The sequence below is a fragment of the Balaenoptera ricei genome, chromosome X (genome assembly GCF_028023285.1).
Source record: "Balaenoptera ricei isolate mBalRic1 chromosome X, mBalRic1.hap2, whole genome shotgun sequence".
Classification (NCBI taxonomy): Eukaryota; Metazoa; Chordata; class Mammalia; order Artiodactyla; family Balaenopteridae; genus Balaenoptera; species Balaenoptera ricei.
This window is the reverse complement of record NC_082660.1, coordinates 5,131,130-5,156,156: the sequence shown is the minus strand read 5'-3', so window position 1 is coordinate 5,156,156 and position 25,027 is coordinate 5,131,130. Positions and strand designations below refer to the sequence as shown.

At 44.1% G+C, this 25,027-nt stretch overlaps 1 protein-coding gene across 6 annotated transcripts in view; it reads right to left on the bottom strand.

Annotated features, from left to right (window-relative positions):
- Positions 1-25,027, bottom strand: part of STS (steroid sulfatase) — a 639,557-nt gene that overhangs the window by 456,212 nt on the left and 158,318 nt on the right. For 3 of the 6 annotated variants that reach the window (XM_059909899.1, XM_059909900.1, XM_059909898.1), the window contains exons 10-11: positions 20,391-20,512; positions 7,221-8,091 (exon numbers count right to left, since the gene is read on the bottom strand). In XM_059909899.1, the coding sequence (XP_059765882.1) occupies positions 7,718-8,091; positions 20,391-20,512 (496 nt within the window). In that variant the 3' untranslated portion in view covers positions 7,221-7,717. Of the gene's footprint in view, positions 1-7,220; positions 8,092-20,390; positions 20,513-25,027 lie in introns of those variants that run through there. The other 3 variants (XR_009500087.1, XR_009500086.1, XR_009500088.1) reach the window with 1 other exon arrangement.

The window sequence follows — 25,027 nt, the reverse complement described above, 5'->3', positions numbered from 1 at the left end:
GTGACATTTCCTCCAAAACACAATCTTAAAATGTGCCTGGACCGTGGAACAAGCCACAGACCTTCAGCAAACACCACAGTGAGGGCTGTAAACAGTAAATGAACAAACACAGAACCACATGCCTGTTTCTTTAAATGCAGTAAACCAACTCCACTAATCTGAACTCCATTTTAATGGTCAGTAGCCTCAGATCGCTTCTTTCCTCTGGAAGTGTCTCAAGTCTGTAGGCCAGCTCAAAGATTCAATGTGTGGGTTGAATTCACGCAGCACCCCCCTGTGTTCCTTGGCAGGCCAATCAAAATAATGAGTTCTATCAATGACTTACATATCCAGCTCTTTGTACAATGTCACCATCTAACCAAGCCTGCTACGTATGGTGGCCCAGGTTGCACACTGGACAAATTTAGGAAGCACTCTTCCTACGGTGGTGTGTTCATGTCACCCCTGGAGTTGTGCAGTAGACAGCACACACAGTCATACATGGAGACCATGAAAATCTATCCATTTACTTTTTTTAACCAAAACATCACGGCATAAATCTGAGCATAAAGCAGTCTATTTACATCCTGTTTTCTATATCTGTTTCCTCATCTGTAACGAGACAATCATAACATCTATCTGATAGAGATGGAGTGAAGATTAAGTCAATGAACGCACAGACGCACTTGGAATCAAGCCTGGGATGCATGAGTCTAACCAAACATCATCCCATAAGCCAGCCTATCACAGCAACGCATGGGCCCTGGGACCGTTTCCCACCTCACCTTCAGGATGATGAAACGTGTTGCAGAAACTCACTTTAGCTCTGCTTCTGATGCTACAGCTGGGAATACGTCTCCCTGATACAAGCTCTAATGGATGCGCTGTCTCATACCTCTCTCTCATAGCAGTTACTGACCCGATACATTTGCCTCGCCTGGTAAAATGCCACGAGTGCCCTTTTCTGAATTATCTGAAACTCTTAACTTCTCCCAACCTTTTCATATGGCACTTGTCACCTTCGCTGAGAGGCACTAGACAGCGCTGCTTTCAAACCTTGCTGCAGAAATGCCCCTCAGATTTTAACATGAAACTGATGCTCTGCATTAACTGAATGTTTTCAATGTTGACTTTTAAAGAAAAGCACAGGAAATAAGCATCTCATGGATTAATTGGAAATACTAAACATTTAGTTACACGGCATTATTTCAATGGTTGCTGAAAGAAGTTGGCATAAAAACATTACATCATCTTTTGATCTTTTTCTAAGACTAAAATCTGATCAACAAAACTAAAATATCACATTCACAGGAGTCTTTTACATATTCACAGGAAATATTTTTGAAAGTATTTCAAAAGTGATAAAGTTTGCAGGGAATTAAAAAAACATTCCTTGCAGGAGGATATTTGGTCCTGTCCAAAACTTTTGTAAGACATTTGGTGCATCAGACATTTGGTCCATGCCAAAAGGTCCTTGAAATTTGGTCCTATCTAAAATGTCCATGAGATATTTGGTCCATGCCACACAATTTTGAACAGGACCAAATATCAAGGACCTTTTGGTGTGGACCAAGATGTCTCCTTGGGCGTTTTGGACAGGACCAAATATCTGCTAGCCAGAATATTTTATAAAAAGGTAATCATGAGAAGATTTTACTATTAGAAATACCATCATTCCTAGGCATATATATTTTGAAATCTGCTATTTTCCTATAATCCATGATGCAAAATGTAGTATTCCACTTTGAGAAAGGATCTCAATATTTAAGTAATGAAAAAATTGCTGGTTGTATAAAGCAAGCAACTCTGTTTCTCACTCACTCACACTGTAGTTGCAGAATCACTTCTCCACAATTCTGGGCTGTGGGCAGGTGGTGGTAGTGTCCAGTATACTTCTATCTTTAAGTTTCTCTGTTTCCCACCTTCATATGGTTGACGGTCTTTAAAGAATTAAGGCATATACCACATTTCCTTGCCCATTCATCGGTTAGTGACATTTAGGATTCTGTCCACATACCGGCTATTATGAATAATGTTGCAATGATCATGGTTGTGCAGATATCTCTTTGAGATCCAGATTTCAATTTTTTGGATAAATACCCAGAAGTGAGGTGGCTGGATCCTATGGTAGTTCTATCTTTAATTTCTTGAGGAATCTCCATACTGTTTTTCACAGCTGCTACACCATTTTGCATTCCCGCCAACGATGTAGAGGGTTCCAATTTCTCCACATCCTCACCAAGACTTGTTGCCTTTTGTTTTGTTTTGTTTTTTAATAATAGACACCCTTGAACTTTAAAAATGAGGGCAATCTTTCAGTAAACAACATGGATGAATGTTAGGTACAAGACACTAAGTGAAATAAGCCAGTCACAGAAGGACAAATACTGCATGATTCCACTTATATGAGGAAACTCATAGAGGCAGAGAGCAGAACGGTGGTTGCCAGGGGTTGGGCGGGGGGGCGGGGTAAGGAAAATGGGGAGTTCCTATCAACAAGTATAAAGTTTCAGTTATGCAAGATGAATACATTCTAGAGATCCGTTGTACAATTCTGTGCCTGTAGTTAAAAATATTGTACACTGAAGAATCTGGTAAGAGGGCAGATCTCATGTTAAGGGTTCTTCCCAACATAAAATCAAAATTAAAAATTAGTGCATAGGCTTCTATTCAAAGCAACACCAGCAGATCGGAAAAAATCTTTTTGCAATCCAAAAAATGATCACAGAATGTCAAGCTTGCATAATGCGGCCAAGCTTAGTGTTATTAGTCAAGCTAAGTAACCCTAGCTGCTGTTGCACTAACAGCCTCCAAATCTCGGTGGCTTAGAAAAAAGATTAGATCCTGTTCAGGTCACAGCCACCTGTTGATGAGGGGAGGGGGGTTTCTCTGCAGCTGCCCCAGGTGGTGACTCAGGGATCCAGGCTATTTCATTACCATCATGGCATCACCATTCCTTAGGACCATCTCAGAGTCCTTACCTGGATATTCTGCATTCTGCAGCTACAAACAGAGGATGGTGCGGGGAACTTCCGGCCAGGCCTGAGTGTCTTTATGGTCCCAAAGATAAAAGAAGTGGGATATGTCTTCTTGCCCGATACCCATTGCAATGAAACCGTACGTAAGAGCTATGAGACAGTTTCTGCCTCACATGCAGTTACTGAGGGGCCCTGCCCTCTAGCGAATATGTCATATCTTTGTGTGTGACTTAGTTTTGCACCCTGTGTTAAATTTAGACAACATAAATTTTGACAGGCAATTCACAGTTCATATTTATAATAATATATTCATCGGAAATTGGGCCTTCAGAAAAACACCACCATCCCTCAGCACAGGTAATACAGTTTGAAACCTGAGATCCTCATGTAACCAGGGAGGCCAATTTTATATCCCAGACCACCATATGAAAGTCATTATGTTTGCTCATTGGGTAAACCATACAATCTGCCTTTTTTTAAAAAATTGCAGTGTAGCTGATCTACAATATTGTGTATTTCAGGTGTACAACAAAGTAACTCATATATATATATATATATATTCAGATTATTTTCCATTATAGGTTATTACAATATATTGAATATCGTTTCCTGTGGTATATAGTAAATGCTTGTTTTTTATCTGTTTTGTATATAGTGGTGTGTATCTGTTAATCCCAAACTCCTAATTGAATCCTACCCCTCCCTTTCCCCTTTGGTAACCATAAATTTGTTTTCTATGTCTGTGAGTCTATTTCTGTTTTGAATATATTATACATTCATTTGACAATCAGCTTCTTTGAAGATGGGTAAGATAAACAGCAGTACCCTGAGAGGTCATTTAGAGGATCTGAACTTCATGAGGAGAACCGCCTTTAGGGCAAACATTTGAGGCTCTCCTAGATGTAAGGTCCACTGAGTTCTCAGAAAACTGAGAAACTGCTTCATGACAATATTTCCTTTGCATGAACACACGGGTCGTTTTCAAGTTGCTTGTGTTCTAATTAGGTAAGTGGACGTTTCCTTAATTGAAAAGGCTCCTCTAACATAATATTTGACACTCTTAAATACTGGTAAGTTACGATCACTTAGCTCGGAGCCCATCACACAAAGAGATGGTAGGAAGTGATGTCAGCTAGAGGCAAGTGTAGCAACACAGACCCGGTGCGTGGCATCGGAACACCAAGGATGGCCAGGGCACCCACGCTGTCCTGACTGAGGCCAGGACAGCCCAGATGGGTGGGAGGTGAGAGGAGACAGGCAGCTATAGTTTACGGGGCACTTGGTCATTGCCATCACACCTGACGTCCTCTGAGGGCCAAAGAGGAGGTGACGAAGCTTGGCGTGTATTGCACAGGAGCCCGTGCAAAGCAACATCCTTCATCCACGCACACCTCTCCCTACTATGACCCACGGGTCAGCCCGCCTCCCGACGGGCGTGGTTTAGCTTTTATGCAGGATGGCTGGGTCAGTGAGAGCTCATCTGAGCCCCGGCATCACTGCATTCCTTCCTTGTTCTCATGGCTTCAGCGGTTTAGTCTGACTCCGCTTCTGCCTTCCCAGGGAACCCAGTGGAAAGGTAGAGAAGAGAGGGCAAGGTTTGTCGTATCAAAATTTAGACTCTTCTCTGCCCCAAACATCTGTTGAGCAAAGAAGCTGCTTCATCTGGGTCCAGGACCGGTTAAGACTTCCAAGGCCCAGGAAGGAAACATATGCATAAGATTCAAGATAACGACAGGTTACATAAAAACATAAACCATATTAAAACACACAAGAATTCCATTTTACGACTGCGTTGGTACCTGTGTGTCTATGATCTTCAACCCCAAATGTTCAGTTTTTTTGTTTCTGATGTTAAAAGACATTAGACATTTTTTTGTGAGCCCCTGAAAAGAGGCCGTGTGCGTGATGGATAACTTGGCCCTTGCCCTGCCCTCTAATCATGAAAGTCAGGGGCTATTTATTTCTTACCCATCTCTATACTTCCTACCCCTCCCCGGAGCCTCAGACATTCCATAAATATTTGCTGAACTAAACCCATATTCCCCATCAATTACCATCATGCCCCAAACATAGGAAACACTCCGCACGCTTGCTGAATTGAGTCCTGTGGGAAAGCACGGCACGAGAGCACAGAATGTTGAATTGCCAAGGAAAATTTTATTTTAATTTTGCATTAACATCAGGACAAGGTTCTGAGAAACCCGCACAGAGGCAATCACTTCACAGGTCGCATTGTTCAGACAGATGCCAAATACTTTTCCAGTTTCTTTACCCTTCACTGGATGTCCTTCAGGGCTACCTGAAATCTGTTTCCTGTCTTTAATCCTTAATTACCTCGATGTGTAGGTTGTGATTTTGCTTTTCATGCAGTGATACTGACATCGTCAAATAATGCCCTGTCTATAGGTTAGTGTTTGCTTAGCCTTTAACATCTACGAAATGCTAGAAATACAAAGATTTTTTAAAAAGAATTTGTTTAAAGCTTCAAAACCCACTAAGGTTTGCACATACAACTCAAGAGGTCACACCGATGGGAATTCCAATTTCCTGCTGTACATTCCAAGCAAAACTTTCAGATGGTAAGCGGTCTGAAGTCTATGGTAATGATGATTATGACAAATAAACCTGATTTTCAAATACCGTGACACATAAGGGTGATCCAAGTTATTTTGAGGCAAATACTTTAAAGCTCACTGTAGCTCCAGAGGTATAGGTATTCTTCATTGGCTGTTACCATTGTACAGATTAAACAATTAATTCTATACAAAGCTATGTATTCACATCATCTGTAAAACTCCTTCAAGTTATTTCACCCTCAAACACATGTTCTTACATCATGAAATGTTTTGTAAAAGTCCATCTGCATTGAGTATGTTCAACTCTGAGTAAACGTGATCATCTCCAAACGTAAGTTCCTAACAGTGGCTTTATATAGTTTTTGTATGATAATAGCAATAATCCTAACACGTTACTAACATGCTGGTGCATTCTTTCATGAGACTATTTCCTAAAACAATGTGACAGATTTTTGGCAATTTCTGGAATGAGAAATCCGCATTAAAAGAAAGAATCCTGTTTGTTTTCCAACTTTAAGCCATTCCCAGGCAGTGGGCGGGGGGTGGGGGGTGGGGGCGGGAATCATTTCTCTTTTTTAAGAAAAAGAAAGATTAAAATCTGAAACAGTAGACCTTAAAGAGGAGCTGGGGACATGCTGCTGGATCTTAGAAATTCTTCAGTGGAGACACACAGAGGAAATCAGAGTCCCCTGTCAGAAAGCCTGAGCCACCCTGTACACATTCTCTCCAAAGTGCCCGGAGGGGTCAGGGTACCGGTGGGGTGGGGTATTCCATTGACCTGCACTCTTGTGGGATCGAGAAAACCCTGAGCCAAGAGCAGATGTTCAGACGTGTTCCCGAAAGAGATGAATGGGAGGCAGATGGACCACAGCTGAGGACGGATCAGTAAAGGCATCCGCATGATATTGTTGGACGATGTTCAGCGCCTGAAGGTGACCTAAGTGCTCCCTGCACAGGTGAATCCTTTCCTCAGGAGGGGCTGGTGGCTCAGACGTTGGAACTCTCTCCAGCTGTGCCCCTAACCCCCAGTCTCCGACGTGACCTGGTTACGCCTCGTCCTGCGTTACTGAGGTTGCAGGAAATGGAATTCAAACAAAATTGTGCATCTCATGGTGGAGGCATAGATATTTCTTAGCCACAGGATCAGACCACCCAAAACACAAGTACGGACATGAACCACCTTCTCTCTTCATTAAATTCTGCAGGCACTCAAGATGTCACGGTCATGGGTTTGGGTCGTGGATGGACTGCTTGTGTCTCTCTCCCCCCATTGCGAAATATCGCAATTTTACATGCCAAAAATTCTGAATTCTGTTAGAAAGGATTCCAGGGACTGCAGCATCACTGAAGTGGCCTTTGAGTTCAGAACCTCCGTTCACCAAAGAAACAGCAGAACCCAAGTAGAATGCTGCAAATTATGGGATGCAAATCCGTACAGGAGAGATTTGTCTTGGCATTACTGTTGCTGAGGGATTTCACCGAAAGGCTGTAGCACAAACAGAGCTGTGAGCCTCTATTGCTTTTACTTAAATAGTGATAAGCTTCTAAATACTCTAAACTTCTCGAAGAAACTGTATATATTATAAACATATATATCATGAATAGTATTTCATATTATTGCAAATAATACTGACAGTAATTGCCTTCCAATAACCAAATTGGAACTTACCATCATCCATGATGGGTCAAGATGGTCTTTTACTCATTATAACGTTGCACGTGTTAGGTTTAGTAAACACTCTTTAAATTTTATTCTCTTTTTCGTGATGCGCTGTAAGGGGAATCCCAGTTACCACAGCGTCACATCAGCTTGTGGAGTAAGTGATGCCTTACGTCGTGGATTCACACGCATTGGCTGAGAGATGAACAGGTTACCTGTGCAACTTCCTGCTCTCCGTCTGCACTGGTGTTGGCCAGACTCATTGAAATCCCGCCGACCGCATTCATATAACGTTGGCCTTGGAAGACACAACTAACGTATATGCCACTGTTTACCGCAAACCCTGATTTTTCCCCAGGGCGTAAATGTGGGGTTTTGATGGAGCCTCCAGGTGAGAAGACAGAGAGAAGGGATCTGAGTCCCGGGGTGGGAGCTGCCAGCGCTGGCTTCACCCAGTGCCGCCCCCCACGCTCGTCTGTGATGCAGCAGGTGGGGTGGCCCCGGGCGCCCCCAGACGCACGTGGCTAACGGCTCCCTCTCCCATCCTGCTTCTCCCGGTCGCACTGGCAAGACAGGCCTGACGATGAGCAACACATCTGAAGCCACGGCTTCCAGACAAGGTTGCCCAGCGACAGCTGATTGGGGACGTCCCTCAGGGTCTCCGCGTGCCGGGCTGCCGCTGCCTGCATGGTCCCCAGGATCTCCCGGAACCGGGGCTCTGACGTCGGAGTTAACGGGTTTCTCTCCCTGGGGTCTTGGGAGATGTCAAAGAGCAGAGGCGGGTCGTGGTAGGTGACGTATTGCCCGTGACAGAAACACACGTGGGTGGCAAAGCACCCGTTGGCGCCCTCGGGGAAGAACTTGGGTGTGAAGAAAAAGGCTTTCCAGATGGACGTGCCTGTGGTTGACAAGGACAGAAGTGGGTTTCGTGCGGACAGGGTCATCAGAGTCACCTCCAAAGAGAACATGCACAGAAAGCACCCTGCCGTGCGCTGCAAGAAGGCGGAGACCTACCACTCGATTATGCATGGAATGGATTTCTCATGCTTAAGGCTCAAAAGGGTAAGAGACATAGCTTAAAAAAAAAAAAAACCATGCAGTGCTGTTTAACTGCGACAGAACAAGAGACGAAGCTGATTATGCAATAGCTGTTAGGATGCAAATTTAACCATATTAAAACTGTGGCATTTCCTCCTTAATCCATCTCTCTCTCCCTCTCTCTTTCTCTCTCTCTCTCCCGCCCCGCCCCTCTTCCTCTCTCTCCCTCTTCCATCTTTTTCCCAACCCCTGATTTCTTGGGAGAAGCTGGTGAGAAAGGAAAAAAGCTTACTAATTGTTTGAGCAGAGAACTCTAAGAGGACCGTCACAGTTCAGTCTCATAAACTTTACAGCTTGCAGCTGCAGTGGGGCAGGCACTCAGCAAATACACACTAACAGATTCTAAGCTCCGAGCTCTGACCCTTTTTGTTCTCCAACTTCAAGATGCTAAGCTTCGCAGCCTGTGTTTCTGTTTAAAACAAAGTAGAGGGAAGAGGGAGGCTCGACGCTAATATGTACGTGAGATGGTAAAACGTGACACACACACATACACATATACACACGTGTACACATACATACAGCCATCAGGAACCATCTGAAACACGCTAGGACCTCAGCTAACATTTGATTTCCTCCCTTTTAAGAAAGCCCAGACGCATCCCATCCAGCATTTAGTGAGGCTGGGCGTGAGGATGGGGAGAAATTGCAGCTGGGTTACAGAAATGATCTTTTGGGGATGAAGAAAATGTTCTGATATTAGATTTGACTATAGTTGTAGAACTCTAAACATTTACTAAAAATGGTTGAATTGGAATTCTATGCTCTATATGTGATACCTTAATAAAGGTGCTAAAAATTCCAAATTGACCCCAGAGTAGGATGGTTACATAGTTTTTAAAATGTAACTTCTGTGTTCCATTAAACACCCAATATTGACATTTTTAGAAAAAAATTAATTTACAAATAATTGTGAAATGTTTGATTTCCTGTTTATCCTACAATGTTATGACTTTCTGAAAGCTGACTACTAATCACACATGCTCTGACAGAGGTCTAAAAACTGTTTCCTGGGTAGAAAAAGGTGGCAGATCAAAACAGAGTTAACACGTATGAACCAAGCAGAATTAGGTGCAGACTGAAAAAGTCCTTCTTTGCTTTATCCTTTCAGCTTTTTTATATAAAACCATAGAGACTGTCCCACTAGAAAGCATCACACACCTATTTAATTCACTTTGATCATTTGTTTGCCATGGAGATGGTGATTTTGTAGTTATAGGTATCGAGTGGCCCATGGATCCAAATGCAAAAGAAATTAATGGAATTAACAGAAAACAATTGCCATGGGTCCCACGTTCTCCCCAAACAGCCCCTGACCTCAGACAAGCATATTCAAAGGTGAGTAAGCCTCTCTGGTTTGGGGAAGACCCAGTCAGCACAGACAAGCAATGTGCACATGGCCTAGATGAATATACTAAAGAGATCCACAGCGGGGAACCTGCCGTCCGCCGCGTAGTTGATGCTGGGAGAGATGGCACTTACTGGCTGCGTTGCTTTACACAACTTACAGGTCAAAACCTGCCTTCTAAAGATGAATTCAGGCTGCGAGGCTGCAGGAAGAATTCCAGGGCCTGCTTTCCCTCTCCAGCAGAAGATAAAGAGGAAGCGGGTTACCTTCAGATTCTTTCCGTTCCCCCCTTCACTCCCCTTGACCCCTAGATCTCCTTCAGAAGCCTTATCGGCAGCGAGAAGCTGCAGCCACTTAGAATCTGTCCTTCATCAGGGTCAGCAGGGCCGAGGCTGTTACAGACAGAGGCGTGGAGAAGCAAGCCTCTTCTGCTCTGGCCCAAAAGCTGCAAATCTGCTGGCTGTTTTGAACTTGACATTCGAGTCCAGTCTTGGTGTGCTTAAAACCCCAAGAGAGTACAGGCTCCCGGAACAAATTCATTTAAGGGCCTGCCCTACCCGCTTGCTTTTGAAAGTCGTGCAAGCAGATTCCGTCACTAGCCACCTGTGCTCTGTCCTGCCCAGGTGTGAACAGACAGGCGGGCAGGTTTAAGGACCAGTCAGTAAATAAACCTCAAGCATCCTCACAGGGAGCAGCCGTGGTATGGCAATGTAGCTCGGACAAGTGCAGAATGAAGAATTAATTTTTCTGAAGATTTGTTGGGTAAGCTATAGGGGTCTTTGACTTTTTATAGCACAATTTGGACTTTTTAAACTTTTTATAAAAAGATACATTGAGTATTCTCTGTATTATTTCTTTAGACCACTTCGGAGTCGCTCAAATGAGAGAAACTGGGCTGCATTTTATTGCATGTAGGTGTATAAGATACGAAGCCTTACTTCAGGGTCTGTTCCGTTGCTCACCAAGAACCCAGGAATCGACATTGTCAAAGGTGTCATTTCAAGAGAAAAAAAGTAAATCAGTAGATCATGTGATAAAACAGGCGGCACCTGGTGTCACCTTATATTTCTAATAGGTATATTTATTCCTGTTTACCAAAATTATTTTAATAATGTATTTCATCCTGGATTTCTCCATATACTACTAAAAAAATGTTGAGTTAAAAAAGTGTTTTTCTCTAGTGTTAAAATTCCAGTCCATTCTGAACAAAGGTTGCTTCTGTCTCATCTCTGTCACAGATAAATATTTTGACCACCACGGGATCTTAATCTTTCTTACAATTGAGGCCCACTGACCAGAGGAAGCAATTATTACATTTTCTAGGGAGAATGCAGGAAAATTAAACGGAACATTTTTTCAAAAAAATAGTCTAAGTAGTGATGGGAACAATAATTCATTCGACTTAGGTTTAAAATACGCTCCAAAAATTTAAGAGAAATAATTGTGACTATTAGAGGACAAAGATGTCAGTGACATACAGTTAGAGGGCTGCTTTGTCAAGGTCATAGAAAATGCTGTGGAGATCACTACCTACCTATGAAACCCATTTTTATGCAAAATCACCACTGGAAAAAAACTGAGTGGATTCATGAGAAAAGAAAGTTTACAGTCCTTTGACAAAAAGGTAAATAGAGTTTAAGTGAGAAAAACTTGACTCCTAAGCTAGACCCTGAACTCAGCACCTTCCAAGTGTAATCCTAAAACAGCTATTTCATCCAAATTAAAATAAGCAGTGGGTTCCTGGGATTTCTTGGGGATGTGAGCGGCGTGAGAGCCCAGGACAGGAACAGCTGTTGTGATTTTGATCACTTCCAGGGACTCAGCCACCAGAAAAGGTTCAGCGGTCCGTGGACAGAGAAACCCCAAGCCTGAGCACACAGGGTCCCCAAGAACAGAAACAGAGAGAATGCAAAGCCCGTTTTTTCTGTCCATGCGGCTCTGGAACCTCCTTCTGCAGATATGAGATGCTTAGTTCTGCCTAACAGATACGAGTCTGCTTTGCAAAGTGCTTTTCCCTTCATGCGAGGATTATTGTCGGTCTGGAGCCATGACCAGCATCAAGGGGAGACATCCTTTGTCTCTGAGCTCAGAAGTGTTTCCTGTCTTGGTGGCTAGTTGACTGCGATCTGCTTGAACTCTCCTCCCCTTTCTGATGGCTCTGACAGTGTGGGCTCCAATCCCAGCTCTGCGATTTCCTAGCTGTGGGATGCTGGGCGTGGCTGTTAAGCTCTCAGGGCCGCAGCTCCTTTTCTGATAAGTGAGGATAATAATAGTACCGGCCTCGGGGCTTTGCTTTGGGGGTTAACAATCCATCCCCTCGTGTAAAGCTCTCAGAACAATGCCAGGTGCATAGTAATAACCACCTTTGCGTTAGCTTTGAATATAAAGCTGCCGTCAATCTAAGACAAAAACACTAGTTTCTTTATGCTCTTAAACCTGTTGCCACTGTAATACGAGTCTTAAGACACCTTTTCCCCCCCTCCTAAGGATTCTTAAAGAATACGGACAACAAAATTTAAATGGCTTCGACACGCTGGCTCTTAATTTATCACTCAGATTCAGACATCCTTTGATGAATGTTGTTGGAACAGCTAGTCTTGGCAAGATTTATTTTGGATGCTTGCAGGATTCCTCGTACATACAGAAGCCACACAGAGTCGTTTGGGGTTTCCGGTCTTAGCAGTGTTTCCCACCACATAGCGCCATCTTGGAGTCCTTCAAGAAGTATTTCAAAGACTGTTATGTTTTCCCACTGTGAGCGGCCCATACCACCTGCCTGGGACCCTCAGCTTGCCCCCTTAGTAATGCTGATCTCATCTCCTGGACGGACGTCTGAAAATCCACCCCAAGGTCCCCACGGCTCATGGCGACCTCCTTGCTTCCACGATGCCCCCCAACCGTGTCCCCCTGTCCTGAGCCAGCCACCCGACATCAATGCCGCATTCTTGTCTTAGACCCAAAGATCCTAGGATGTGGGCTCACATGGAGGAGGCAGCTAGGGGACCAGTGTGTTCACACACGCTCCCAGAGAAGTGCGGACCCAAGGGCTCTTGTTCTTGACCCCTGAGACTCGTGTCTACCCATTCTCTGTACCCCAGACCCTCAATGACCCAGCACTGGGCTCATGGATGATAGACCCAGTCCTGCCGGCTTCCTGCGCTGGTTGCACTGAGACTCAAGATACAAAAACACTGAGAAGGAAGAGGAAGCAGTGAAGGGCTGCGACCCAGAGCACCTGCTTTTAAATTCAGATTTAGAGGAACCCTAGCTCCACGAGTGATGCCTGAGTGCCCGAAAGCAAAACACTCCCTTTGACTAGGCGTTTGTTTTTGCATTTTGGGGGACGGAAATATGAATCCTGTACTAAGTGGGTACACAAGGCGTGCTGAAGTCTCCCACTTCCCCTCACTGTCTCTGTGTGTTGAAATCCTATCCACTGTTCAAGGTCCGACAACTCCTCCTCCGTGAGCCTGTCCAGGTCTCCAGCTGGAAGTTACCCCTGTTTCCTGGCGCCTCTCAGCACTTTCTATTGCGCATTCAGCCCTGAAGGGCTACCACCGTCTGTGGACTCCATTTCTTTCTAGGTTACTCGCTCTCTGAACACAAGAACTGTATCTCCCACGTGTGTTAAATGCCCAGTACCTAGAGCCTTACATAGAAGAGTGAATGTATCTGTGAATTGCCAGCGTCCAGGGCCTTACGTAGAACAGATGCTCAATAAAAATGTGCTGGGTAAATTAATGATGAATGAGCTGACAGGATGAGCAGGAAGACACCGAAAAAGAGGGAAGAAGCCAGCTGCCACCACGAAAGCTGGCATGGGGGCAGACAGGAAGCCCAGTAAGTTCTGTGTGTCTCTCCTCCAGAGCCACTGGGGGCGTCCTGCCTAAAATCACTCAGTGCCAACACAGCCTCCAGCCAGCCAGAGATCCAGGCTGCTTGGTGACATTTGGTCACGGCAGATAAATGAGCCAGGAAGTCAGAGATTTCTTGGGCTGTCTCCACGTCACCTTTGCCTTCAAGAAAGTGTGTGCACAGAGGCATGTGCAGGGTGGACGTGGTGGCAGTGGGAGGGTGTAGATCAGGGTCAGAGTTCGTCCAGGGAAGACCAGAGCTGAGGTCCCCAAGGATGGGTGGACTTAGGGAATGAGAGAACACGAATGAATTCCAGAAACAGTCCATGGGCCTGTGGAGATGGCCAGAGAGACAACAGGGAGGAATAAGAATCATCTTTGTGAGTGTGAATAGAAGAGCTTACTGTCTTGGGGGAAGAAGTTCCGATTCACCACAGGGCAGACTCTCAAAGTAGCCAGTGTTGGTTTAGCATCCAACTTTGACGTCAACTCTTGTTACTGCACGCCTGTTCTGTGACCTCTGACACCTCTTCGTCCTCATATCTGTAAATAACTTTGGTAGAGACTGACAACTATCCTCAGGCTCCCACAGTTGTGGGGTGTTACCAGGGCACACAGACACCCATAATGAAGGCTGCACTGTCCAGTCTCCCCTGATACCAGGTGTGCACAGGTGACCAACTTCTCGCCTGGGGAACATCTTCCTTGGGAGATATCGGACGTGCACCCTTTTCCTCTCATCCTTTCCATCCATTGCTCCCTCCTGCTGCCCGTAGGTGAACACCGTCACCCGTCTCCACGCAGAAGAAGCTGCTACATCCTCCAGGTGGTGGGACGGAGCTTGGAGTCTGCATCCCTGAAACTCTGTGGACCGCCTACCGCTAGACGTCACTCACTAGATGAAGACAGAAACCTCCCTCTGATATAAGCTACTGTGACTTTTTGTTTCTGTTACGGCCAAATCTAATACGAATATAATCAAAATCACTTTTAATCAGGAGGATTAAAAGAGGCATCATATGCAAAGAGCGTAGCAGAGCATCTACTAGACAGGAGATATAGAATAAACGTAAGGGTGCAGTGTATTGTTATCAAGCGTGTCTTCAAAAGACATGCAGTGGTCACATAAAAAAGATGACGTGTTTCAAGAAAAAGAGATTAACAGAGGGAAAAGCCTAAAACCACCTGCAAAACATTTGTGGATAGAAGATCCAAAGGTGAGGAAGACACAAATATTTAATATAAATATGAATACCTAATATAAATACTTAATACAAATATTCACTACAACATGCCTTGGTTAGAACTAAAATGTACCCATAGAAAACGCCCAGGTCTGCTAGCAGATGGAAGCAAATCAGGACAGAGTTAGAAACAAACAGGAATACTGTGAGAACTGACAGATGCCCCACGCTGACATCGAAGAAGAGAGATGTGCAAAACATTGTAGAAAATCAGGAGGAGCGAGTACGTCAGGGGGAAAAGGGCAGAAGAAGTGGCCTATGGTAGTTGCGAATAAGCTGGGTGCTGAGCTAACACTGGAGGACTCGTTCAGAAACACTGTGCTTTTGGCATTCGAGAAAGAAACTCCCATTTTGATGTATTTTGTCTCTGTAAGGAAGCAAGGTTGCATTGTGACAAATGAACAGAAGTCATGGCTGGCACGTTTTTCATCCAAGAACTAATGTAATCTTAGGTCAGACATGCAAAAACTTTAGCCGAAAAGTATTAGATGTCTGTAGAGAACAGACTTGTGGTTGCCAAGGGGGAGGGATTTGGGGGAGGGATGGATTGGGAGTTTGGGATTAGCAGATACAAACTATTATATACAGAATGGATAAACAACAAGGTCCTACTGTAGAGCACAGGGAACTATATTCAATATCCTGTGATAAACCATAATGGAAAAGAATATGAAAAAGAATGTATATACGAATAACTGAGTCACTTTGCGGTACAGCCGAAATTAACACAACATTGTAAATCAACTATACTCCAATAAAAAAAAAAAGTAGATGTATGTTTCAAAAATGGTCTAATATTATTTGTAAGGTAATAGGAAGTGCCACATAAAAATACATGTTTGATAGACCAAGTGGGAGAAAACAAAAAAAATCCATCTATGACGGTTTTTTTCCATGAAAGGAAATGAATGGTTGGGACGATAAGCCCGTTACTGAAGAGTCTGAGTGATAAAGAGATAAAACAAATTGAATAAACATTGAACACAATTTCCGGGAAACCTTCTCCATCCTCCTATATCACCATCACACCTTCTCTTAGGTTGTGGGCAAAGCAGATTCCATCCATCCTGGGACACATCACCCTGCGTTCCTACAATTACACGCACGCACGTCCCGCGATACCGGGCTGAGAAGGCAAGTGAAGGAATTAGTGGGTGAATATCGCAAACGTCAAGAGCTGTTGGGAATGCAGCCTTTGGTCGAGATTTTCAACCAAAAGGAAAAGGAAATCCTAAGACCTGAAATATATCCTTGAAGTGATTTACGTATATGCGCTTTTTCTTAATTGCAACAAAAGTTCTGGTTGGGCGAGGGCTTCTCCTTCTTAAGGTAAGCTGGAGTATAGGAAAGTTCTCTGCAGCTTTCATTTGAAAATGCCACAGCCCCCGTGAGTTCAGCTTCAGCCCTCTATTTGTTGTTTCTGACCCTTCAGGTTTAACTTCCGATAATCAGACAAAGGAGAATCAGACCACCAACACAAACTGAAGTCATTAATAAAGACAAAAGCTAAGCATAGCCTTTCTTACACCAATCAACTCCTGAGACACAGGCAGCTGTAATTAGAATCTTCTCTCTTTTCTTAGGTGCATTTTAGAGGCAAAATTAATTTTTTAACTGGGTGAAAATCTTAGTGAACAAAGCAACCATTTTTCCTCAATTACTATTGTAATGCTGTTGCAATTTTAAACCTCACTTATCTCCTATTTTCAAAAAAGGCACCTTTAAAAGAGCTAGATATAAACAAATTTCTTTAGAATGAATTCTATTTTCCTACTGCTTTTTGTTGTGATTTAAGATTAAAAAAATATTTTTTGAAGTCTTAAAAGTCAAAATTGTTTATCGTTTTTCTATAAACAATGTATGGGCTTCCCTGGTGGCGCAGTGGTTGAGAATCTGCCTGCCAATGCAGGGGACACGGGTTCGAGCCCTGGTCTGGGAAGATCCCACATGCCGTGGAGCAACTAGGCCCGTGAGCCACAATTGCTGAGTCTGCACGCCTGGAGCCTGTGCTCCGCAACAAGAGAGGCCGCGATAGTGAGAGGCCCGCGCACCGCGATGAAGAGTGGCCCCCGCTTGCCGCAACTAGAGAAAGCCCTCGCACAGAAACAAAGACACGACACAGCCATAAATAAATAAATAAATAAAATTTAAAAAAAAAACAATGTATGTTTCAGGTGTACTATTGAGGTTTTTCAAATGATGCTTTAAGAAAAAGTCACAGGAGAGAAGTTTCCAACAAACTTGAATTGAAAAGCTAGCAGGATTTATGGGGCTCCATGGATTCCACACCAGCATAACCACACCCCATGGATTTCTGTACGACCAGCTGGTCTGGAAGCTCTCACACTAATGCGAGCATTTAGTTTATAGACTTATATTCATCTGCTCAAAAATCTGCAGCAGAATCTCAGAGCCAACTATCTACCAGTCTTTTAAGATAAATTTTACCATAAAATCAAGTTGTCATGACATTGAATTTTTACTAACACTGCTTCATAGGTCAAAACTGAAAGCCAAACTTTTTGAATACACGCGGAACAGTAAATTTAAACTCACAATTCCCACTGTAATGCAAGAAAAGTTACCGGTGTCCTAATAATGCTTTCGTGAGTTCTTCTAAAATGCAATGGGCGTAAGGATATGAGATGATTAAGTTAGGCCGTTCAATTTGCTGAGACAACGAAATTACAGAAACATTATCATTAGAGAATTATTCAATTATAGAGAAGACACTGAATATAAAAGCTGAAAGGGGTTCATGTTTTAAAAGGGTGGAAACAGGGGCTTCCCTGGTGGCGCAGTGGTTGAGAATCTGCCTACCAATGCAGGGGACACGGGTTCGAGCCCTGCTCTGGGAAGATCCCACATGCCGCGGAGCAACTAGGCCCGTGAGCCACAGCTACTGAGCCTGCGCGTCTGGAGCCTGTGCTCCACAACAAGAGAGGCCGCGATAGTGAGAGGCCCGCGCACCGCGATGAAGAGTGGCCCCCACTTGCCACAACTAGAGAAAGCCCTCGCACAGAAACGAAGACCCAACACAGCCAAAAAAATAAAATTAATTAATAAAAAAAAAAAAAAAAAAGGGTGGAAACAGCATTCCAGCTCTAAGTTTTTGGAAAAATGAGCAACAAGTTGGGAACTGTAATATGTAGGCGTCCAACTAATCAAGACAAACGGGAACTGGATCTTAACCACACCACCACTCAATTCTAGTTTACGGGTACCAGTGTACTTACTGCTGGCAAGCTTGTGCTTTCTGAGCGAGGAACAGGGAGTGCATTCGCTGTGTCTGCCAGTTGCCGGGGTGTCAATGCTCGCCGCCTGGCTGACTTCCAGGTAGCAATGCTTTCCCAACAAGCTGGCAAGATTCCTGAGCCATCCGGAGGTGGCTCCAGCTCACTGCTGCCCTGACGCTACATTTCTAAACCCTGATCCTAAATGGCTCTCTTCTTTTCTAGCAAAGTATTTGGAGGTCAGGAGGCAGCCCTCTTACCACTGACAATTATGGGAAGTGTCTCCCGTGTAGTGATTACCATAAACTCCTACCAGCACAGATCCGAGATGATGTCGGTCATCTCCTCTAACTAGTACTAGTTGACTTTCTGTATTCTCTAGTTGACAGGTAACTCCACACACACGAGTGACACTTCCTTACACACCTGTGCACTCCCAGCTGTTTGCACAGCCTGCAGCCCATCCTGAGCTAAGAGGTAAGCAACTCCCTGGCAGAGAATTTGGTCTATTTTGCTCCCTGACAGGTGTGCAGCCTAGCCTAGAAGGTGCCACATAGTAGGTGCTCAATAAATACGTGTAGAACAAAATGAACAGATGAAATCCTGAGCAAACAGCCATGGAGCCATGTGTGACAGCCAAGGCAGCAACCATTGTTACTGAGTTTCAGGCATAATCTGAAAAGCAGATGAGACGATTCATAAAACCCATGGTTTCCTGAGACCCTTTAGCTAGATGGATGATTCCGGTGTGGAAACACTGTCATTTTTCCTCGTTTGCTGCTGCTTCAAGACAGAAGATAGTAAGGAACTGCATAAGAGAAAATGTCACGTGTGTGTGTCTTAGAAGCAAGTTTTATCCCCAGGCCAGCTGCCCATCAGAATCTGGGGCTTGTTTTTCTCACTTACTCCTATTTTCTGCCTCTTCCTGTCCCTTTTCTGTTTACTCCTCCACATAATGCGCTTCTCCAGCCCCTGATCCAGTATGTTTCTTCCGGCTCCTCTAACTCGAGGGGGTTGGCTTTATTTAAATGCAATTCTGCAAGGCTCAGGACGTGATATCATCCTTCTTTAAACAGCCAAGAGTCCCCGAGACTTTGTTCTTTACGCTTCTCGCAGGCTCCGTATAAGAGGAAGTGGCGAGGACCACATCCCTCATTTACGATGAGATGGCTCAGATCTAAATGCTGCCAATAATCCTAAAAAGAGACAGCATTCCTATGGGTGTTAGGAATGATGGACACATTGATGAGATAGGTAAATAGGATCCCTCCGGGCCTAGAATCGTGCGCCCATGGTTTTGCCATATTGGTCTTCCAGAAGCTACCTCAAGGAAGCCGTCCAGATTTAAAGTATAAACGTTGAAGGGTAGACCTGGTGTGATTTCTTTGGGTAACGGAGGGTTATAATTTTCCACTCTAAGAATAATGGAGCAGCTGCTCTTTAAATGATGTCTTTGGTAAACTGACTGGGTGAGCAGGACGGGGTGAGGGGTACCTTGAAATCCAGCATCAGAGTCACCTGAGTTTTTACAAAGTCATCAGCTGCAGGGGATAAACAAGCTGCTCTGAGAATCTCACCTCTGGGAGCAGAATCCCAAAACACACTAGAGAAGTGGGGAGTTTCATTTTCCTACTGAAGAGGAACCTCAAAGTCCAATATCAGCATTTACCTCTGGGATATACAGCAGGGGTATAATAGTTGCTGGATTCCCATAGACTCCTAGGCATCTTAGCGATGTGAGCCTTACTGTAATTCTAAGTTTAAATACATGAAAACCAGATGTGAACCTGTCACTACACCGACGATTCTCGCTTGGTTCCACTTGGTCCTTTATGCTTGTTAGAAATGCACCCCTGTATCCGCTGTTGGAAAATCCAAAGAAGGTCCCATCACTGATACAGTGCACGATTTAAAACACACCTGGGTTTGGGAACCATGATAACATCAAAGCGTTTGAACTCTGTCTTAAATATCTACCTCTAGCAAATACACACGATCCGTGACCAAACACAGATCGATGAGTCATGACCCCTACCTTCGAGGCTCGGGAGAGAAGGTCGGGTAAACATCTCAAAGGCACTCGGTGCCAGTGCAAAAGCTACAGGACAGCAAGCAGAAAAGACGGCTTTCAGGGGGGTTGGGGTGGATGGATAAGCATTAACCAGGAAGGGAAAAGAAAGGAAGTCCTCCCAGGTTGAGGGAGCTGCAAGCACATGTCACGGCAACGCGTGACGCCCTACCTGGACAACCAGGGGACCGGGAGGCGTAAGAGAAGAAGGGACGAGGAGGAGGCCGGAGAAAAGCAAAACTAAGCATCTTTCAGGCATCTCATGAGAGCAACGCCCTCTTGCAATTTCTTCTGTTCCCATGGCCGTGACTGCATGTAGCCGTACAAGCATGGAAAGAAAGATGCGTCTACTCACTGTTCTGTGGGTGCCAGCGCACGGCGTTCAGGTAGAAGTTGCAGTAGTGGAAGAGAAACTCGTGATCCGAACGATGGCTTCTCCCTTGAAGCAGGGGCATCAGGTCACGTCCATCGATGATCCTGGGGGATAAAGCAGGTGGGCGTCAGGGGGCCACATGAGCCTTGGGCTAAAACATCCCGACGTCTGCACTGTCCTTCCAGCAAATGGGGGCATGATAGAGCTACAACATGGTAATGAAGTAACGAACCCAGGACACTAACTGACCCACGTTGGGCGCCATATGCAATGTAGGGAGGCCAGCTCTGCTCGTGCATGAACTCATTTCATCCTCCAAGCAGCGCCGTGAGTTGTGACCAGTATCATTCCAGGATGATGGGATGAAGAAATGGAGTGATTCACCCAACGCCACGTGTGTCGTAAGAGCCAATGGGATTGAAACCCAGCTGACTGGGCGTCCGTGCTTTCCACTGCTTTCCCCTGCTACTGCTCCTATACCGAGTTTTCTGCCTATTGCCTTGGCAAACAGTGTATTCATAAACTACGGATCTACTGAAAATAAGAATTTCTGACAATCTGAGTCTTAAAAAAAGATAATATACAGCACAGGGCAACTTAGATTGGATGGACTTCAATGCAAATGAAGTTCTAAGTCCCAGTGACGTGATTTGTAAATAATAATGATGATGATATTAAATACCCCGATAAATGTACTCACGTGTATTTACATATCACATATACACATTACATATATGTTTACGTTCTCAAAGGTAAATATATCTCTTCTATAACTATGCCGAGAAGGGGAACTTTCCAGATGGTAGGCAATAACTGTATACGACTGCTGATGAGCAAAATTAAGACTATTTGGATGTTACATAAAGGAAAAAAGCCTATAATTTTGTTTTGAGTGAAACATACATTAACAGCCACTAGAGAAATTGAAGTCGTCGATTACCATTAGGCCACTGCCACCTAAACCTGGGGCAGAAAGCTACTTGGAAAGAGGTAGATTGTTGAACTTGAGGGTCTTCTTTCTCTGATTAAACACATTCCAAGACAAATATCATATGATATCGCTTATATGTGGAATCTAAAAAAAGGGTACAAATGAACTTATCTACAAAATAGAAATAGAGTCACAGATGTAGAAAACAAACTTATGGTTACCAGGGGTAAAGGCGTGGGCAGAGGGATAAATTGGGAGATCGGGACTGATATATACACACTACTATATATATAATAGATAACTAATAAGGACCTACTGTAGAGCACAGGAAACTCTACTGAATACTCTGTAATGGCCTAGGTGGGGAAAGCATCTTAAAAAGAGCGGGGGGCTTCCCTGGTGGCGCAGTGGTTGAGAATCCGCCTGCCAATGCAGGGGACACGGGTTCGAGCCCTGCTCTGGGAAGATCCCACATGCCGCGGAGCAACTAGGCCCGTGAGCCACAGCTACTGAGCCTGCGCGTCTGGAGCCTGTGCTCCGCAACAAGAGAGGCCGCGACAGTGAGAGGCCTGCGCACCGCGATGAAGAGTGGCCCCCGCTTGCCACAGCTAGAGAAAGCCATCGCACAGAAACGAAGACCCAATACAGCAAAAATAAACAAATAAACTTGAAAAAAGGCCACAAGCAAAATTAAAAAAAAAAAAAAAAAGAGTGGATATGTGTATATGTATAACTGAATCACTTTGCTGTACACCTGGAACTAACACAACATTGTAAATCAACTATACTCCAACAAAAAATTTTAAAAAAAACAACAAAACACTCCATCCCTGGCCCTTCCTACTATGAGGAATTGAGAAACCGGAACTTTAACTTAGTTATGTAATGTGGGTAAGCACTCTTGAGGGGTCCTACATTCCCTTGAGTTTTGTTTTTTTTTTTCTTTTTTCTTTGTGGTTTATTTTGGTGTCACTAAAAACCCCATCATGTAATTATTGCTGACTGCTTCTCTGGTCCCCACCTTAGTTATTAATCACGCGCTCCGCACAATTCCACAGAACTGAAAATATTCTATTATTGTAAGTTAAAAATAAGAACAAAAGACAGAATTGGCTCACTTTCCAAGCCTGATTCTCATTTGCCACGAGAGGAACAAGGTAGACAGGTGATTCTATCCAGAAGCAGTGTGTTCTCTGAATACCAGTTCTATCCTGAAATGGCCGATATTGTGAATTTCAAGAAAAACTCAGTCCTTAAGATTAGGAGAGCCTAAGTAGGTGGAAAGGAAGCAAGGGATGAGGGGAGAGGAGCAGAGAGGAGGACCTGAGCATAAAAAGCCCCCAGTGGTGAAAATCCTGAAGGTGAGAGATGGACAGATGGGCCCAACCCCTCTCCACTGCCTTTAGCTCCACGTGGAGAGAAGGCCTTTCCACGATGGCTCAAGGGTGAGAATGAATCTCCGTTTCTCTGACTCAATGTCTAGCTCATTTCTCGAAGCTGTTTTTCATCATAAACCCACAAAACTCAGCACTTAAGAACCCAGGAGACAGAACCGCTTTCTTAAGATTGGTATTTCATAACTGAACTGGGCCTGATCCTACAAAGGGGGATTTAATGACAAAAAGAAGACTGCAAGTCTCACAGACTTTTTTTCTGACTTCCAAGCAAAAGATTTGTCTCTTTTTTTAAGGAGGGAAGCAAAGTCTGTTCTGCAAACTTCTTTTTTCTTGCACTGCAGAGGCAGATCTCATTTATTTTTTACATCCTATACCTAACGCACTCTTTCCTGGAAGCCAGCAATAAATCACGCTGCGATGGAAACCACTGTTGAACAGTGCTGGAGAAATATGGCTTGTCAAAAAGAGGCTCATTTCTGCCATGAAAAATGGAAAGTGACTCTATTAAGCTAAACTTTTAAACGGTGTCTGAGCTATCAAAATACTTGGGGTGGCTGGGATGGAAATGTCTGCACAACATCACGATTCGTGGCAGAAGGGCCCATACACTTTCAAAGTGATGCGAAGCACCGCCGCTTCCCTATGGGAATTGTCTGATTGGCCTTTTCTGTAAACAAATTCAACTTTTCATGGCAAGTTTGCAGGACAGCCACGGCTACAAAATTGGATGCTTTTTTTTCCCTGGTGTCTGCATGATTCTGTGAAAAATGTGCTCATTTGAGATTGTCTTTAACTTGGAAAGTGAGATGATTCTCTTTGGGTTCCTGACTCATGACAACCATGGGGATAGTAACAATTCAGTGTCAAGGAGAGTCATGTCTGAATTTCAGGTCAAATTCAATAGCATGGGGATGACTTTCACGTAACTGAAAAGAACATGTTTGGGGAACTTCTTGGGGGGACAGTGACCTCATCCCCCCACGAATGTGCTGTCTCTCTCTCAGCTGAGTCAGTGACCCACGTACTTGGGGACGTCCCTCTGACCCACCTGTGCCTGGTCCACTCTGGGGAGGATTTGGGGATCACAGCAGAAGGGGAAGGCTTGGGGGACTGAAAAAGAGGTTAACTTGGAGCACAAGGTGAGTTACCTGTTGCCATATTCAAAATAAGGTGATTCATGGAAGCAACCTAAGTGTCCATCGACAGAAGAATGGATAAAGGAGATGTGGCACATATATACAATGGAATATTACTCCGCCATGAAAAAGAAATGGAATTGAGTTATTTGCAGTGAGGTGGATGGACCTAGAGTCTGTTGTGCAGAGTGAACTGGGTCGGAAAGAGAAAAACAAATACCATATGCTAGCACATATATATGGAATCTAAAAAACAAATGGTTCTGATGAACCTAGGGGCAGGACAGGAGTAAAGATGCAGACGTAGAGAACGGACTTGAGGACACAGGGTCAGGGTGAAGGGTAAGCTGGGACAAAGTGAGAGAGTAGCACTGACATATATACACTACCAAAGGTAAAACAGATAGCTAGTGGGAAGCAGCCACATAGCACAGGGAGATCAGCTTGGTGCTTTGTGACCACCTAGAGGGGTGGGATAGGGAGGGTGGGAGGGAGACGCAAGAGGGAGGGGATACAGGAATATATGTATATGTATAGCTGATTCACTTTGTTATAAAGCAGAAACTAACACAACATTGTAAAGCAATTATACTCCAAAAAAGATGTAAAACAAACAAACAAAAAAATGTGATTTTTTTCACTGTAGAGTAGGAAAGGAAACATTTTTAGAAGAAAGCACATAGAGCTTTGATAAACTAAAGGGAATCCCAAGTACCCAGAAAGTCTCTTTCATAATTAAAAGTGTTTCCACCTGTAAACATCAAACATTCTGCCATATGTGACTAGAAAGCAAGATCAAGTATACGTAATCACACGTACGTGAAGAGTTTCGACTTTTATTCTGCAAAGTGGAGCTGAACTGGGTACAGCTTGCTGTTTTATCTGTAGGGCTCTATGGAAGAAGTCTTTTGTGGTCACCCAGCTAGATGTCAGCAAAATTTAGTGGGAGAACCAAGTCCCTCCCCTTGCCTTCATCAGACATAAGTGATACCAAGCATTTGGATTTCTTTCCCAAACTTGGAAAAAAAAAAATGAAATTGAATTTTCATTATGGAATAGGAGAACTGGGCATGCCAATCTTTATTATGAGGGAGCGTGCTCATAGACTCACTATGGTAATACTCTATCTGCTTGCAAAGACGAGGCTGACAGGTT